General features: G+C 42.9%; 1 protein-coding gene across 3 annotated transcripts in view; it reads left to right on the top strand.

The window, feature by feature from the left end:
• Positions 1-17,735, top strand: part of tafa4b (TAFA chemokine like family member 4b) — a 50,297-nt gene extending 32,562 nt beyond the window's left edge. For 2 of the 3 annotated variants that reach the window (XM_053652565.1, XM_053652566.1), the window contains 2 exons: positions 3,700-3,855; positions 15,330-15,642. In XM_053652565.1, the coding sequence (XP_053508540.1) occupies positions 3,700-3,855; positions 15,330-15,604 (431 nt within the window). In that variant the 3' untranslated portion in view covers positions 15,605-15,642. Of the gene's footprint in view, positions 1-3,699; positions 3,856-15,329; positions 15,643-17,535 lie in introns of those variants that run through there. The other variant, XM_053652567.1, reaches the window with a different exon arrangement.
• Positions 17,736-18,056: the final 321 nt, after the last annotated feature.

Below are 18,056 nucleotides of genomic sequence, written 5' to 3'. Positions count from 1 at the left end.
GGAGGAACAGCGTCTCAGACATACCAGCAGCCCGGTTCCCTTAAGCGCTGACCTCCAGGACCCACCACGTTCAGTGTGTTTAAACTCCAGCTCGGGAGCTGCAGAGGGCAGGAGAAGCGAATGAGGGGAACGAGGGGTGGAGAGGAAACGACCTGCTGGAATGAAAACCAACAGTAACACTTCCTACAATTAGAAATGATCTGAATTCTTGCTAAATTTGTGTATATATGGATATATATATATATATATATATATAATCAATTTGATGCACGCTGTCTTCCAGCTTCTCGGCTTAAAACTTCAAATCGTTGCAGCTATTTTACATCATGTCTAATAGTGCTGCAAGGGATCGTAAAGAAGCGAAGTTGCAGACTTTGTACAAACTTTATTCATGTCATACAGGGTTTTTTTCCCCCCTCCGGTGTTGACGTTTCTGTCGATATCGTCCGAGTGCAAACGGCTCACATACAGAGCGAAGGCTGTGTCCTGTTTAAAATCAGATCCATATCCAGCGCTTATGAGGTTTTAACCTTGAAATCTGGTTTGAAGTGTTTTGAGCAACCGTCTCTCGGTGTATCTGGCAGGTGTGTAGAGGTGTGGGAGGCGTAGACATAATCTCCTAGAAAAGAAGCCTTCGAGGGTGCTTCAGATAGTTAATAAACATGCATACAAGTTTATAAAACTCATAGAACTTTTAAGGGTACTCCTTTTAGGGTTCTAGATGCAAGCTTTTTGTTTTAAGAGTGTAGCCACACCCCTAACACTGTCTAAACACACCCCTAAAACTAAGTTTAATGTCTCTAAAATATCCGAACCTCCGATCACACGTTGTGTAATTGTTCACTTTTCATATTTGGCCCACTTTATGCGTTAGTGTTTGACTGGAACTGACGAAAAGGACGCTAGAAAGTCGTAGAGCATTTTTCAGATCAAAATATCACCACTGACGCGGGGGAATGAGAGCGGGGAAGCGTCCAGAATGTTCTCCGGGATGCTTCAAATAACCAAAGAGCTCGTTTCCTTATAAACCTCAACTACGCTATACGTCAAGAGAACTGATGCAGGACTCAAGACATGACCGTTTTTAACCGGTCGTGTTTAGATGCTTCCTCAGTCTCCTCACTAATCTCAGCCACTTGTCGTTTAACAAAGAGCAAGAAAACCGCACTTAAACCTCTTCATTTCTTGAAATTCTATCAGATTGATCAGATTTCACAAACATCCCGCTGATTTGAGCCTCTAGTGTCCTCGGTTCTGACCATTCACTAATCTGAGGTCCAAATAATTAACTGAGTAATATTATAACTAAAACAATATTAATAAGATAAATCAAGATAAATTCATGTTAAAAAAAAAAGAGGTAAAAATATCATTCGTAGAACGTCGCAATTTCAAGAAGTCTATTTAGTTATAGTCCTGAAAGAGGAAACCTGCTGAGTGTTTTCAAACCATTTAGGTCTGACGCTTCACCGAATCTGAAACGATCGATTAATTAATAACCAAAAGGTTAAGGTTGTAATATTCCGAATACAAGAAAATATGACGCTCTGTGTCATTTTAGTGTCCACGATACACTAAATGCTCGTTAAATTTGATTAAAACGTGTAGAAATAGCAAGAAATCTGCCTGGGAAGACTTATGTATAAAGATTTAGAAAGAATAGTTTGATTTCACAAGACAATGGCAAGAAACCTGGTTGTAAACAAACAAACAAACAAACAAACAAACAAACAAACACCAACACATTTATACAACAAGGAAAAAAATAATCACTTGATGAAATTCAGCATAAATTTAAAAGATGGACACAAATCAAGATAGATAAATATTCATATAAATACAATATGAGTTTTTCCCCCCGTTTATGATGCACTTAATCTTTAGAAATGAGCAAAAAACCAAACCCATAACGAACACAGAAAGACGAAATGTTTCAAGAAAATGACCTGGATTTTTTTTTTTTAAATTAGGTACTGCAAGGAAAAGAACTACACTGCTGATGATTTGAATCTCTAGTCTCCTTAGCGCTGGCCATTCACTAAATCTGAACTCCAAAATGTTATTGAGGTTCCTGCTGATTGTTTTGAAAGCTGCTCTATCGCACCTTGGACCCTTTTTCTTTTACATTTACGTTTACATTTACGGCATCGGGCAGCCGCCCTTATCCAGAGCGACTTACACTTATCTCATTTATACGACTGAGGGTTAAAGGCCTTGCCCAAGGGCCCAACAGTGGTAGCTTGACAGTGCTGGGGCTTGAACTTTAGAGCCTAACCACTAACCACTGAGCCACCGCACTGTACGTTATTGAGTCGGTTAAAATCATTCATCGCATCCTATAAAACGCAGTACACGGCAGCACCCGCTTCCACAGAGACGATGAGGTAACACATCCTCTTACGGGCGCATATGTCTCAGAGACGGAGTCTGGCCCAACTCCAGCGCTTGTTTCTTTCTGCTGGCCGCAGACGTGAGAAATCCTGCGCTCTTATTTACAGAGCCGTGAGCATTATGAATGAGTGTGTGATACTCTGCCAGAGAGAGAGAGAGAGAGAGAGAGAGACAGAGAGAGATGGATAAATAGTGCTTTGGCAGGCCTCAGTGTGTTTGCTAAATGCTGGCAGTCTCATCTGATTCGCTGCCATCTTAAGTGCCATCAGGTGGTTTATTAGGAGCCGAAAAGAGGCGCAATTTTGTCATTATTTATCTACTTCTTTACATAAAGCTGGCAGGCTTCTCTCTCTCTCTCTCTCTCTCTCTCTCTCTCTCTCTCTCTCTCTTTCTCTCTCTCTATCTTTTTCTCCTCCCTGTCCTGCCTCTTTCATCATTCTGCCCCGCTCTCCCAGGGTGTGAATGATAATGATGTAGTTTTTATTTGGAGAAGAAAGCATCAGTGTGAGCCGTGTTTACTCACTCGGTTTTATTTATGGATCTCAGCAGGTTTCACGGGACAAATCGCGCTGAAATACCGCGTATCAGGTTCGACAGACTCTTTAAAAAGTTGCCAGCTTTATTCGATGCCGTTTACATGCCGATCCCGGAACACGAACATGATCGGTAGAGGAACCTGGTAGAGGCGTGCGCTATTAAAGGAGGATAATAACCACGCCGATATTGGTTATTTCACCATAAACATCAAGTGCTTTATTCTTCTTATACCACAGCAAATGCTTTTTATTCATTAAAGATCGACACGTCATAGTTTTCGATGAGTTACATTTAAAGCTCTGACACCGGAGACTCCTTCCATAAGCGTTAAATAAACATCTCCTCTCACAAAGCTTTACCGTAGCAACCATTAGACAGTCCGTACAGGATTTCGAAGAGCGCTTTGGCTGAGCGCACGTAGTGATGACGTCACATGACGCGTCTTGGCCCGAGTCTGCGGAAGATCTCCGGTAATTTTGAAAAATCGCAAGCTCCTCCAAATATTGCGGCGTCTTCTCGATTTCGCGTTCATTTCTGCGATCGATTCAAATTCGATTCGCGATCTGATTCGAGTGATTCGGCACATCCGTGTCACAAGTCCCTGTGAAATGGTGAACTTTTCTATTTATTTATTTATTTTTAAAAAGTGCATTAATTTGCATTAATACCGTCTGACCAATGAGAATCGAGAATTCAGCACTTAATATTAGGTGTGTTTTTTTTTTTTTTTTTTTACATTTTATTTGAATTTCCTCTTTGTTTCTCTATCAGGTCAGTACCAGGTCAAGCAGGGTACGTGCGAGGTCGTGGCGCTCCATCGCTGCTGCAATAAGAACCGGATCGAGGAGCGCTCACAGACCGTCAAGTGTTCCTGTTTCCCGGGACAGGTTGCTGGAACGACCCGCGCTCAGCCGTCCTGCGTGGAAGGTAAGCGTCAGATTCGCAAATGCGTGTCGTAATAAGAATTTTACAAGGATAACATTAAACATCACTCTTTCCTGACAGTCAAACTCAGGACTCTTTTCCTGTAACGTTTAGTTGGGTCGGAGTACAGATTATTAAAATAGAAGTTATGAGCAAGGTGGGGTTTTTTTTTTTTCCCGTCCATTTTTTTAATAATTTGCATTTTAAATTAGAAAGGGGACACACTATGGGCTTATAGGAATTCATGGACAATTCAATTCTCTTTACCTTCACAAGACCCTAATCTGCTAGTAGGCGTAAGGCCCATATACATTAACACAGGTTTTTGACCTCTAAATTAAAACGAAAGACATGGCAACCCTACAAAAGGAGGACGAGTTAGTGCGTATCAGCGGGAACTGACGCGCTACGGCGGCTGAGCTGCATTACTGGAAGATTTTGCGCACACCATGCTTAGGAGGCACTCTTTCACTGTTTAGCCGCCGTTTTGTTGTTTCCAGCTAACTGTGAGCTTTGCCTTGTGGGCGTGGCTAAGAGTTTATGCTGTGCCATGAAGCTGTTCACTGTTCGTGATGGAGAACGTATGTTAACACACGCTGATTGAATTTCGCTTTGTTTCGTTATTACACCCTTGCCCGGAGGTGCCAGAATATCGCCGGATAATGGGCTGGGCTGGCGTGTGATCGTGAGATTTGCATCAAAACAATTTTTGTTGTGTGTGGATGGAGGGTTTTTTTTTTTTTTTTAAACGGATGGGTAAAAATGATGCTTTCAAAAAAATATTCGTATATCACAGGAACTATCCCTTGACATCGGTGGACTGGCATATACGATTAATTCCTTGTCTACGGAAGCTTATATGCTGTATCTGTAAATGTAATGCTTCCTTAGAGAGCATAAACAGTGTTGATGAAACAACACGTCAAGGATGTGTGTGTGTGTGTGTGTGTGTGTGTGTGTGTGTTTGTATACCGCCTTCGTGTTGATAGAGAGTGTAAGCTTTGGGGTCATCCTGATTGACCCGTGTCTTCTTCATTCTGATTGAGGAGGATTTTCTCTGCAGTGATGTGGAGAAAGAGAAGGCGTTTGAGGGTCACTCACCCCCATCAACACCGCTGCAGCTCTAAACCCCCAGAGTCTGCATTGAACGTCTCTCCCACAACAACACTCATCCCATGTGGGATCCCAAACCTCTGCCTGCCTCCTCTACATACAGGAGATTGGTTTCTCTCACGAGAATTGGACACACAGGGTCTGGATACTAGATGAGTGTGTGTGTGTGTGTGTGTGTTTGAATAGATCTCTGTAGTGTTGACCAATGAGAATGGCATTGCCTGTCTCCATGTCACACGCACTCAGAGCCAGTTCGTCCATTAGACCGTACAGGCAACACACAGTACTGATGAGGGGGCTCCTCTGGGGGTGGCCTAATTACATTTTTTTCGAATAATTACATAATATTTTTAATTATTTCTTTAAAAATGTATTAATCTAACAGTAACCAAAGATGCACTTTTGGGCATACTCTTACAGGAGAGTAATCAATGACGTATCAGACTTACCGCTACTCGTGGAAGTTGATTATTTTCCTACAACCACACACCCTGAAGTGTTTTATTCCTCTGGTACCACAGCAGTTTTCCAAAGATGCATTTTTAAAAAAATAATTAATTAATATACAAGTCATGCTTTATTTATTTATTTATTTTTATCTGTGTATTGTTATCTGCCGTGTCACTTTGATTAATCTAACATTCACCACTTAAAATGCTTCCTGATGGCCTAATGGAAATCGGCCTAATGGTTTCCATTAACCATGTCCCCATTCGTATTTAATTATTTGAATGTTTAATGGAACCCATTAGTGCACTTCCCGTTAGGAAGTTTTTTCTTCCGATTAAACCTAAGGATTAACCAGCCATTTTGGGTATAATTAGCGTAGTCATATGCTAGTCATTTTCAACATGACCGAATACGTTTAAAACACTGACTTTTAAGAACTTTAACGTGACATTTATTATTTCCTAGCTAGTCACTTAACTTCATCATCTTGTTATGCTGGTTTTGCTTGGACATAGCAATGTTAGCTTAACCTAGCAAACTGTTTATCCGACGTGAGTCAGTTCACTGATTAAATCGTTCTACTAAATGTACTGGAATGAAAGCGTGATTTAATGTCAGTCTGCTACTGACTAGCTACTTCGCTTAGCGCTTGAGGTTGCGAACGTATTTTAAAGATGAGCTCGGTTTGACATTTAGCAATGCTCTCTTGTGTGCACATGATTTGAACACATCAATTAGCATACCGGTAAGATATTAAAAGGACAAGTTAGCTTGAAAAAAATAGCAATAATTATGCGAGAAAGCTGAAGTAAGTGATGTTGTGGTATAATCGATTTGTTCAGACAACACGAAATGCTAACATGATAACTGGTCTGAAAGATTTAGGGCTCACTCCTGATTCTGCATGGTTCCTATACTGTTTTTAGCCGCATGCTCTCTTTATTAATCGCTGATCTCCTGAGACTCTTTGCTGGTTTCCATACACCTGTGTGGCCATTAAAAACCCATTATAGAAAAAGAGACAGAAAGAAAGAGAGAAAGATTGATGGAAGACCCTGATCTAGAATCAGTTTGTAACGGTTCTGCAGTTATAGAGCCAGATGGAGGCTGTTCCCGAATCTGGCCTTTAATCCGTGGATTAACTGAGACTCTATCTCTGTGCCAGCTTGTTACGTGTGATAAAATCTCTGGACGTACACAAGGCCACTGTGGTGCTGTAGGATCCAATCTAAGTCTGGGGATTAGATGCTCATCACGCCAGTCGTGTGAAGTCGTGCCAGTGGTCATGAATTCCGTTATGACAGCCAGAGTCGGTACATGATATTTCATTGGACCAAAACAAAATATTACGTAGTAGAGCTAGCTGTAGTTCAGCAACTCCAGCTCATCCAATCACATGCATTTATGTGAATTATTTAGCTGAAGGACGCTCACTGGACCGGAGACTAGCTACACGGCTAGCGACAGAAACGGAAGAGTTTTCACAGACTCTCGTAGATTTCTTATTTAATTTGTCCTCTCCGGTCTGATTAGCATGGAAGCCTGTTTCCGCCACAGAGAAATACATTAAATAAAAAAGGTAACGGCGACTTTTATCTTAGAATTGCGACTTTATTTCTCACAATTCGTGAGAAATAAAGACTTTTTCCTGCGATTACAGGTTTACATATCGCACAATTCTGACTTTATTTCTCACAACTGTGAGTTCACATCGCACAATTCGAACTTTATTTCTCTCGCAATTTAGACGTCCACTCGACGCAGTACCTGAAATGGGACTAACCTCAGGTAACGAACGCGAGCTAGCGTACGGTTTTCCTTGTCTTGACTAGCCGACGAGTGTTGTTCTTACTGTATAGAGCCTATTTCTAGAGAATGATTGATGCTTTGTCGGTGCATTCGTTGTAAATCACTAAATGTCACTAAGTGCACATGTCAATCGGGAGAAAACATGTCAGAATTGCGAGAAATAAAGTCCGAGTTGCGAGATTTAAACTCGCAATTGTGGGAAATAAAGTCGCAATTACCTTTGTAATTTGTTTTCTTCATGGCGGAAACGAGCTTCCAGAGATTAGCTAAATGACAGCATTAATAAAACAAAAAAACAAAGTCAACAACATAAACAGAATGTTTAAAGATGACTGGACAGAAACGTACGCAGATTATTCTCGTCTCTTTGAGTTCAAAACAAATGTCTGATCTGTTGAGAGTCCAGAGTTCAGAGTACGAAACGAAACACGACCGCTTCGAAATGTCTTATCTCTAACTACGAGCTACTCGTCAATGGTTAAGCGTCGTCGATGGTCGGTCATGTTAGTCGCTAATCCAGACTTTTGTAAGCAAGGAATTTGATGTGACTGTACCTTCACAAATTTTGGTGAATACCCTTCTCATTTTAACGTTTGAAAAGGGTGCGCATGAACGTCCTCTATGAGCCCCAACGCGCACTCAACAGCAGTCCACTCGGACCATTCACAACTGATGAGTTTGTTCAGACAGTGTCAAATGTGTGAAGGTGCTGTGTCCCAAACACCAATGCACCCTCGAGGACTTCAGGACCAGTACATTGTAGAACCAGTACATTGTAGATTTGTGCACAACTAGACGAGGACCACAGGTGCTGTATTAGGGTATTATCTGGGTTGTGCTTTTTAACTTATTATTAAATTATTAGTATTTTTATCCCAATTTAGCCTTGATTTATTTCAGATAAGGTTTCTGATACAGTTTGTAATAGTGAATCCACAAGAAAAGCTTCGCCCAGCTAACTTTACCGCTGAACACTTTTCATATGAGTTCCATCCATCCATCCGTCTGCTATACCGCTTTATCCTGTTCAGGGTCACGGGGAAACCTGGAGCCTATCCCAGGAGGCATGGGGCATGAGGCAGGGTACACCCTGGACAGGGTGCCAATCCATCGCAGGTCACACAATCACACACACATTCACACACACATTCATACACTACGGGCACTTTGGACTCGCCAGTCAGCCTACCATGCATGTCTTTGGACTGGGGGAGGAAACCGGAGGGAACCCCCGCAGCACGGGGAGAACACGCAAACTCCGCAAGACTTTGCAAGAATCTGGACCACTTTGGAAATGTTTTCCAAATCACAGGGAAAGTTATAAATGGTTACGCATTGGCTGAAGGGTTAGTGGTGAAATCCAGTGAGGGGGCACGGTGGAGTGATGGTTAGCACGCTTGCATCGCACCTCCCAGTTTGGGGGATTCGAATCCCGACCTCCGCAGTGTGTGCATGGAGCTTGCATGTTCTCCCTGTCCTTCGGGGGTTTCCTCCAGGTACTCCGGTTTCCTCCCACAGTCCAAAGACCTGCGTTGTAGGCTGATTGGCATTTTCTAAATGATCTGTATTGTGTGAACGTGTGTGAGATTGTGATGTGTTGGCACCCCGTCCCGGGTGTCCCCTGCCTTGGGATAGGATAAGCGGAATGGAACATGGACGGATGGAAATCCAGTGAAATCCGCTTGCTCGAATTCTTACCAGTTTGTGCTGAAGTTGTGGAACTGCCACTTTGGAAATTGCGACTAACCTTGTGGTTGCTTTCACGTTTTATGCAATCTCTCAGGATCTTAGGATTTTCTTGTTAGCAATGTTGACACCACTGGTTGGATAAGAACTGGCAGCCATCTCTCTCTCTCTCGCTCTCTCTCTCACTCTCTTTTGAATTCCTGATGTTTTTGACAGGCTTAAATGAGGAATAATCTCCCTCTCTCTGCGTGCTAATGAAAAATAAACATCACGGTTAAGTAGCCCGGGGCCGCAGAGGAAACCTCCGGATGACCTCGCATCTCTCCCACGAGATCATGTGTCGGCTCCGTGAGCCCAAAGGCCTTAAGTCTAATAAATAAAGGTCAGCAGGGTCACATCAGCCGATTACGATGCGCCTCGGCTTTTACCTCATGGGTACGCGGCTCCTCTTAACCCGAGGACTGTCGTTGTGAGTTAATATGTGGTATTAATGCGTGTCAAATGCGGTGAGCGGTGAAGGCAGGTAGCAGGGCAGTGGAAGAGGCAGGCCAAGTCTAACAGACGGATGGAAATGGATTTAGGTTGTTTTTGTTGAGCGAGTGACAACAAAAACAACCGACACAGGCGATCGACTTCGCGGGTAAACAGTAACCTAGGCGTCCAAATACACACACCTAGATGATTGTATGAGGCTGAGAGAGAGAGAGAGAGCGGTTTGTGTCTTCAGTGACGATTCATATTTATCGTTTGATCATTTTTACACGTGAAACCATGTGATTGGTGGAAGGCAGGGCCGTCGAGTTCATTTAAAAGTTGCACTGAAACGACTTCTGTCTCACCACACCACAGCGCTGTTGAGTCCTCGACTCTGATTGGTCAGAAAATGCCCATTCGTTTTCTATAACAGCAGCTCTGACACTAGCACAGCTGGAGGTCACAGGTCAATATGAAACGTTCATCCTAAAAATGGTATACAGTACGATTTCATCTGAGATTTAGACACAGAAAAAAGGCCGTTAATCAGAGGCTGTAATTGAACCTGTTCATTAGAAATCAGAATTAGAAACTTCGAAATATGTGGAAATAAAGTGGCGGGTAAATCAGATTACAGTTATCGCCCGATGAATCTGTCTGCACTTTTTCCTCTCACACACCGGTGGAATCATTTTGAGCCGCAGATGAATAGATCTTCTCCGATCACAGAGCTGGTGTGGTGAAATATTTTTAAACCCGTTAATAAGTGCGAATTGAAGGCGATGTAGAGTATGTGAAAATTAGCACCACTTTATTAACTGTTAATTATCGCAGGGCCTGTTTTCTCTTCCCTCCTCTGAGTAAATTGTCACAATCGACAGGTTATGATTAGCAGATTAATGAGAACCGGGTCATCTCACTTCCTGCGTCTCACTTCCTTTTTACCGGCCGTCTTAAATCTCACTTGCAGTTCCTCCGGCCGCCACATGATGTCAGACTCAATTCAGCCACAAATGGAAACACACACACAAAAAACAACCCCAAAACGTTGCTTCATTATTTATGTCGCGCTGCTTTTCCACCTCTCACCTCGAGAGCTGAGCTCTTCTTGGCGTTAGTGGAGACGAGTCCTCTGCGTTCCTGTTGCCCCAGTGCATCCTGGGATTACGCCGACTCACAGGGGAGCGAGGGCTGGCTTCATCAGGAAGGATTGTTATTATCAGCCTCGCTAGCTGCCTGGGTTTCCTCTTTCCTCTCACTGCGTTCAGTCTGCTCCGATCTGTAGCACATGAACGCGGGTAGAATTACATACACGGAACATACAACACACACACACACACACACACACACACACACACACATGGATACAGGGACAGGTGTGTAAAGGAGACAATCAAAACAGTGTCGTCTTCTCTCCTCTCATCTTCTCTTCTCTGCTCTCCTGTCATCTTCTCCTCTCTTCTCTCCTCTCCTCTCTCCTCTTCTCCTCTCCTCTCTCCTCTCCCCTTCTCTTCTCCTCTCATCTTCTCTTCTCTCCTGTCATCTTCTCTTCTCCTCTCTTCTCTCCTCTCCTCTCCTCTTCTCCTCTCTTCTCTTCTCTTCTCTTCTCTCCTCCTCTCCTCTTCTCTTCTCTCCTCCTCTCCTCTTCTCTTCTCTTCTCTCCTCTCCTCTTCTCTTCTCTCCTCTCCTCTTCTCCCCTTCTCTTCTCTCCTCTTCTCCTCTCCTCTTCTCCTCTCCTCTACTCTTCTCTCCTCTCCTCTTCTCTTCTCTCCTCTCCTCTTCTCCTCTTCTCTTCCCCTCTCCTCTCCTCTACTCTTCTCTCCTCTCCTCCTCTCCTGTCTTGTCTCCTCTTCCCTCCTCTCCTCCCCTCTTCTCTTCTCTCCTCTTCTCCTCTCCTCTCCTCTTCTCCTCTTCTCTTCCCCTCTCCTCTCCTCTACTCTTCTCTCCTCTCCTCCTCTCCTGTCTTGTCTCCTCTTCCCTCCTCTCCTCTCATCTTCTCTTCTCTCCTGTCATCTTCTCTTCTCCTCTCTTCTCTTCTCTCCTCTCCTCTTCTCCTCTCTTCTCTTCTCTCCTCTTCTCTTCTCTCCTCCTCTCCTCTTCTCTTCTCTCCTCCTCTCCTCTTCTCTTCTCTTCTCTCCTCTCCTCTTCTCTCCTCTCCTCTCCTCTTCTCCTCTCCTCTTCTCCTCTCCTCTCCTCTCCTCTTCTCTTCTCTCCTCCTCTCCTCTCCTCTCCTCTCCTCTCTCCTCTCCTCTCCTCTTCTCTTCTCTTCTCTCCTCTCCTCTTCTCCTCTTCTCTTCCCCTCTCCTCTCCTCTACTCTTCTCTCCTCTCCTCCTCTCCTGTCTTGTCTCCTCTTCTCTCCTCTCCTCCTCTCCTCTTCTCTTCTCTCCTCTCCTCTAATCTTCTGTCTGCTTCTCTCCTCTTCTTATATGTTTCCCTTATCTTCACTTGTCTCCACGTTTCCCTTCTCTTCTCTTATTGTTCTCCGTTTCTCTTCCCTATCTTTTCTCTCAAGTACTCTCGTCTCTCTCTTTTCATGGCTTCTCTTTCCTTCTTTTTCCACTCCTTTACTTGTCTTCTCTTCTCTCTCTCCTTATCTTTCCATCCTCCTCCTCTATTTCTCTCCTCCTCTGTACTTCTCTTCTCTTCTCTTCTCTACACACACTCTCTCACTCGTACACACTCCCACTAACACACTTATACACATGCATGCACACATTATATTAAGGATAATTACAGTCATTGATCTCTAGAGCCACTTAGCAGCTATTGCATCTGTACACCACAGCAGAATGCCACACACACACACACACACACACACACACACACACACACAGAGAGTTTAATTCTATTTAAAGCTTTTTTTTTGTAGTGGATTTTCTCACTTTGAGACAAGGTGATTAGCGGTTAGCGAGGCTCGTTAGGAGGCCTCTGTTCAGCCTGCCTCTGTGAGGATTAATTGATTAGCGTGTAGGCTAGTGAGCTGCTGGACGCTGGGGCGTGTTTGTGAGTGTGAGGCGTGATTGAGCGTGCTATCCAGCTTACACACACACACACACAGAAATAAATTACCATACGACATAATTTAGTTCTTTGGAAAGACATTTTAGCCATACATACCTAAAGGTGTAAAATTATCTAACAACATGACGTGATTATTTCAAGAATTTTTAGAAATCTATCACACTCTAGCCACCAGACTGGGAAGCTAACGCTTGCTAGCAAACCTGGCTAATGGTTTTATTTACATTTGATGTCTAGCAAGGTAGATCATCTGCTAGTGCCTTTAGCTACAGTTTCAATCACATGATATAGCAGTTAGCCTAATGTTAACTCGCTTTCTAATGACAGACTTACTGGTTTTGCACAATGGAATTGTTAGCTAGTTTGCTATCAATCTTGCTACTGGTTTAGAGACTATAATAGCATTATGTTAGCTATCTATTAACCTTGCTACAGTTTTTGACAATACAGTAGCCTGATTTTCGCTAGTTTGCTATTTTCCAGGTAACAGTAAGATTCCATGACTTGTTAGCTTCGTTAGCATTTGCACTTCATTAAATAAAGGAGGAAGAAAATCCATGACCATAGAGGAACCATAATGCGTCAACAGGAAAAATCTGCAAGTCAGTCGTAGGTTCTTAATCATGAGTAAATGCAGAAAGTGTGTGTGTGTGTGTGTGTGTGTGTGTGTGTGTGTGAAATGAGCTGTTGAATGTAGGCCATTATGTAGAAAAAAAAGAAAGCAGGTGACATTGCGAAACTTTATTTGTTGTTGTCTCGCGTTAGAACGTATTGGTAAAATTAGCATATGTTGCAAATGTGCAGCAGGTGAGACACATTAGACAGGATATGAGGACATTTTAGTGATTCACCTCTAAAGCATGGAGGCAGAACAGCTGTCCAGATGTTTCTTTACTGACGCAGTGTATGTTGGATTACGGAAAGAAAAACAGGCTTGCTTCCCCGTAATAAAAATCGGTATCGCAGGGTCCGTGTCATTTCTGCACAAAATGTGTAAAACCATCCCGGGATGTCCCCTTCAGGACCATTTGGATAAATGAATGTATTAATGTTGTTAACCTTTTCACGCCATTTGAATTTTTAAGTCGTTTTGCTATACGACTAGAAATATAGGGTGTGTCTCAATCCGCTCCCTAGGTGGTGTATCGATATCTGTATACTGGTGGATTTCTTAAAACAAACAAGCGTATATAAAACAAAATAAAGTTCAAACTCGCTAATGTAAGTAATCATTTGAGAGCTACGACAGCGACGAATTTGGCTGATAGTTCTTCCGCCATTTTTTTTTTTTCCAAGTTGAGAGACTTCAGAAAATATGGCGTCATTTCCAGTGAGCATAGTGAGCATCGTTGCGCCCTGGTTTTTATTTTTGGTGCATTGTGGGATTTTGCACAAGAGCACAAGAAGGATTTTGCGATTGAGACGGCCCTTAAAATGGCCGACTGCCCGATCAGAGCCCGGACTGCTGGTCTAGGGAGCCGATTGACACGCGAACCTTTTGCATCAAATGCACAGTGTCGTTTCTTTTCCTCATCTTAGCTGATAAGCTTATGTTGAACTTTCCAACACACAGAAAATAGAAGTTATAAAGGCATATTTGCTCAAACACTCTTAGAAGAAAGGCTCCATCTCGCAACCTTAATGGTTTGTTTTGGCAAAACTGTTCAGAAATCGAGAACGTGTTAATGATCTAATATCGTGGCTTGTGCTCAGACTGGGGTCTGCGCTGTTGTCAGGCCATTTTTCATCCAAAGGCTTTGGGAAACCTGTTAGCATACAAAGCATGATGGATTGCAAATTGAAATCTGGCTCCCTCTGCCAAGAGGTTACATCTGGGGTGTATTTTGTATTTGATTTTCCTGGATGATCCCAAACACATCCATATTTGCTATACAATGGTCAGTGACCAAAGAATTAAGCTTTTGACGTGTCCATGTGACCAGTCTGCTGAACTAAACCCTACTCTTTTTCCTATTGGTTGCTCGGAGGGGGCGTGTCTCTGTACGTCTCTGTTATCGTTTGTTATTGTACTTCTATCTATTGTTATTGTTCTCTAATGCTAATCTGAGCGCAGTAGGAAAACCACATGCATCTTGTTTTTGCTATATTCTACTACGTATCAAGGTAATAGTTCAAGTCTTTGTGTACTCTTTCTTTATTGTAAAACCTGGCTACCTCTGCCAAGAGGTTACAGCTGGGTTGTGGTTTGGATCTCCCTACAGGACAGTGATCCCAAACACGTCAAAATCTGCACTAATCCGAATTGTCCCAGTCCCGAGACCTGAACCATTATCACGTTTTCCCTCTACTCCTCTGGTTTGAGCTGGACTAGTCTGAGATCTTTTATTGTCTAAGTTAATATATGAATTGTTTGTGTGTGCTCTTCTTTCGTTTTTCTTCTTTGCTGTTATTCTAAATAGCTACTTCTCGTAAAGTTCATTCCGACCATCCACGATTTGCATTGAGCGCACGTCACACAGATGATCCATGAGGTTATTTACCTTAAAATGTCACAGGGAGTCGTCCTTTCCCAAAGCAATGGACAAAGAAACTTTTGTTTGTACTTAACGAGAATGAATGAAAAGTCCATCCTGCTTCCTTTCATACATCTAAAGTTCCGTGTGAAAGTGTCCTTGTAGAAGAAGTTCCGTGATTGATCACAAACTAGTGCAAACTAGTTCAGACCGTCAGAGATCAACTTATTTAAACTTGACAGCAGGACGTTTCTGTTTTTGGTGTGTGTGAAGAAATAGAAAGTTTGGACTGATGTAATGGAAGCATAGGATGGTGTGTGTTTTTATATATATATATATATATAGCTTAGATAATGATTTCCTGTCTGAAGTGAATACATTGTGATTTATTTTTTCCCTTGGTCTCGATCTGTCTATCTCTATTCGACTCTTCCTTTCTCCTGCCTCAGCTTCCATTGTCCTGCAGAAATGGTGGTGTCAGATGCACCCGTGTCTGGATGGGGAGGAGTGTAAGGTTCTGCCGGACCTCACAGGATGGTCCTGCAGCACGGGCAACAAAGTCAAAACCACCAAGGTAAGGACGTTAGTGTGGGACACATCTGGAAGAACCTCTGGACAGCTTAATGATGACAGTATGATTAAGAGACGTGAAAATGGGCGACGGAGACTCCGTGTAGTCTTCGTGGACACTTTGTCCGCTGACCAAATATGGATATCGGTATAGTAATACTCATGAGACGTGATCGTTACCCTGCGTCTGTATTTGATAATGAACCGCTTACTGTACTGTATGTTGAAAGCATCATGCAAATAAAGAGGCCTGAGGGATAAAACATGCTTGCTATCAGAGTTTCAGAGGTGGTTACGGAGCGGAGACGAGAGAAAACGAAGCTTCCGGTGTCGTGAAAACTAGGGAGAAATAAAGCAAGGAATCTGTACACGTGTCAAAACAAAAACAGACGCTCAGCTCGCGTTCTCGCAGCTCCGGCGCATGTGGACAGATTGCCGTGAGCCGAGGGTCCCGTTTCGAGCCTTCGAAATCTGGTGACCTGAGAAAGGCGGTTTGCGCTCTGGGACGACGGCAGCCGCTCGTCGCAGGTGCTGTTTTCCTCACAGGTGACATACGAAAAGAAAAACAGTTGTGGAGAGCACACAGGCGACGTGAGAGTAATTGCTCGGAGAGACGGAATAACGGCGGAACATCTGTCACAGTCGTTAGAATGTGTTAAAGCTACAGGTTCCGCCGAGCCTTTCAAATCAAGAGGCCTAATTAAATCGGCAAGGCTGACGGATGACTGCTTCCCGGGCTTCCAATTGAATTTATGACCCCAGACGTCTGGCGTCTGATTGGCTGAACCAGGCTGAGCATCATTCTTCCCGCCTCCTGTTGGGTAACAAGCCAGCGAGATGCGGCGAGGCATGGATGGGAAATTCTTGCCTCGCCGCTTCACCGAGCTTTAAGCGTGTGCCCGATCTCTACGGGATTAGAATGAGGCTTCGGTGTAGATGTCACCAGATGTGCTGTTAACCAGATGTTACTCCGTGGCACCTTTAATGGATGCTTAAATATAGATGTGTTTTTTCCATGTGTGTAATTCGATGTAGAACCCTTCTGAAAAGGTTTCCAAGCAGGACTATATTAGGAAGTCGAGAACCTTTTAACTATCCAAAGAACCCTTGAAGAACCCCCGAAGGATCATAATCTCTTAGAAAGGGGGTATGTGCATGTCCTGATTTTGATTGGCCGAGCACAGACGTGATTAGCCATTGTTGTCGTTTCTCTGGCTCTTCATGCCGCTTAGCATAAAATGCTGCTTTTAATGAGACAGTATAAATTTAGCATATTATTAGCTAGCTTTGAATTGTACAGTAAATTAGCTAGACTGATATTAACTATCTTGTGGCTTAAATTGCTGTACATAATAAGTACTTTGCTAATTCATTTGTTAGCTATGTATTTAAAAATTTACTAGTGGAGAGGTCAAACTGGCATTAGATAAGTCTGGAGACTCCGTCCGCAAAATGTTTCCTTGAAGAAAACTTCCCCATGCCAACAATTAAGCAGTTTTCAATCCATATATGTGGCGTGCCCACCCTACAAGTCCCTCTGAATGAGCTGTTACTATAGAAACAATAACACAGGAGAACAATTGTATTGTAGCAATATAAACCAGCTGTCAGAGCTGCTGCTAGAAAATTAATCAACACCTTCTCTTCCGACCAATCATAATCGAGAATTCAGAAGCGCTGTGGTATAAATAAAGCCACTGTGTATTTAGAATGAAATAGAAAAGTTTTCTGATCAAATTTAACTTTACTTCAGACCTTATGAGTGTGTATATATATATATATATATATATATATATATATACCAGCGCACTTTCTCTCCTCGAGTCCTGTCTTTTTTCCCCTCTCTTTCCTAATTTAAATGCAGCAGGTCCTGTAATCGTGCTCTAAAGTCTCGGTTCTTTCGCCTCGGGCTCCTCACCACACATCACACACTGATTACTGTGTAAGAGAGAGACATCGTTTATCCTCCAACCCAGAGCTGCGAACATCTTCCATTTCTGGAAAGAAAAAAAAAAAAAACACCCCCCCCAAAAAAAAAACCCCGCTCATGCACAGTTCTCATTATCTTGTCTTTTTCCTTTTTAGGTCACGCGATAGCGAGAACACGGCTGCCCCAAACGGCTCCAGGAGACCTAAGACTCTTTAACACGGATTCCTATTCTGGCAAAAGTAGCCCGATTACACCGGATACCACCCAGACTGGGAATTTAGCACACTACGGATGGATGGATGGACGGATAGATAGATGGATGGATATACCATGTTATAAACTCACAGCGATGAAAAGACATGATGATGGACCAGATCTATTTATATATATATATATATATATATATATATATATATATATATATATATATATATAAAAACGTGATGGAGGATGTGGGCGGACTTCTCTAACTTGAACTCCTACAGGAACATAGCGGAGTTGCTTTTTTGGGGGGGACTATACGGATACTTGGCAAGTGTGTGTGTGTGTGTGTGTGTGTGTGTGTGTGTGTAAATGCATAAAGCCGTGTGTTTCTGCATGTATATATGTGCAGACATGCACTTGTGTGCATATATATGTGCTTTGTGTGTGTGCTTTGTGTGTGTGTGTGTGTGTG

Source organism: Ictalurus furcatus, chromosome 21, assembly GCF_023375685.1.
Source record: "Ictalurus furcatus strain D&B chromosome 21, Billie_1.0, whole genome shotgun sequence".
NCBI lineage: Eukaryota > Metazoa > Chordata > Actinopteri > Siluriformes > Ictaluridae > Ictalurus > Ictalurus furcatus.
This window is presented reverse-complemented; position numbering and strand designations above follow the sequence as displayed.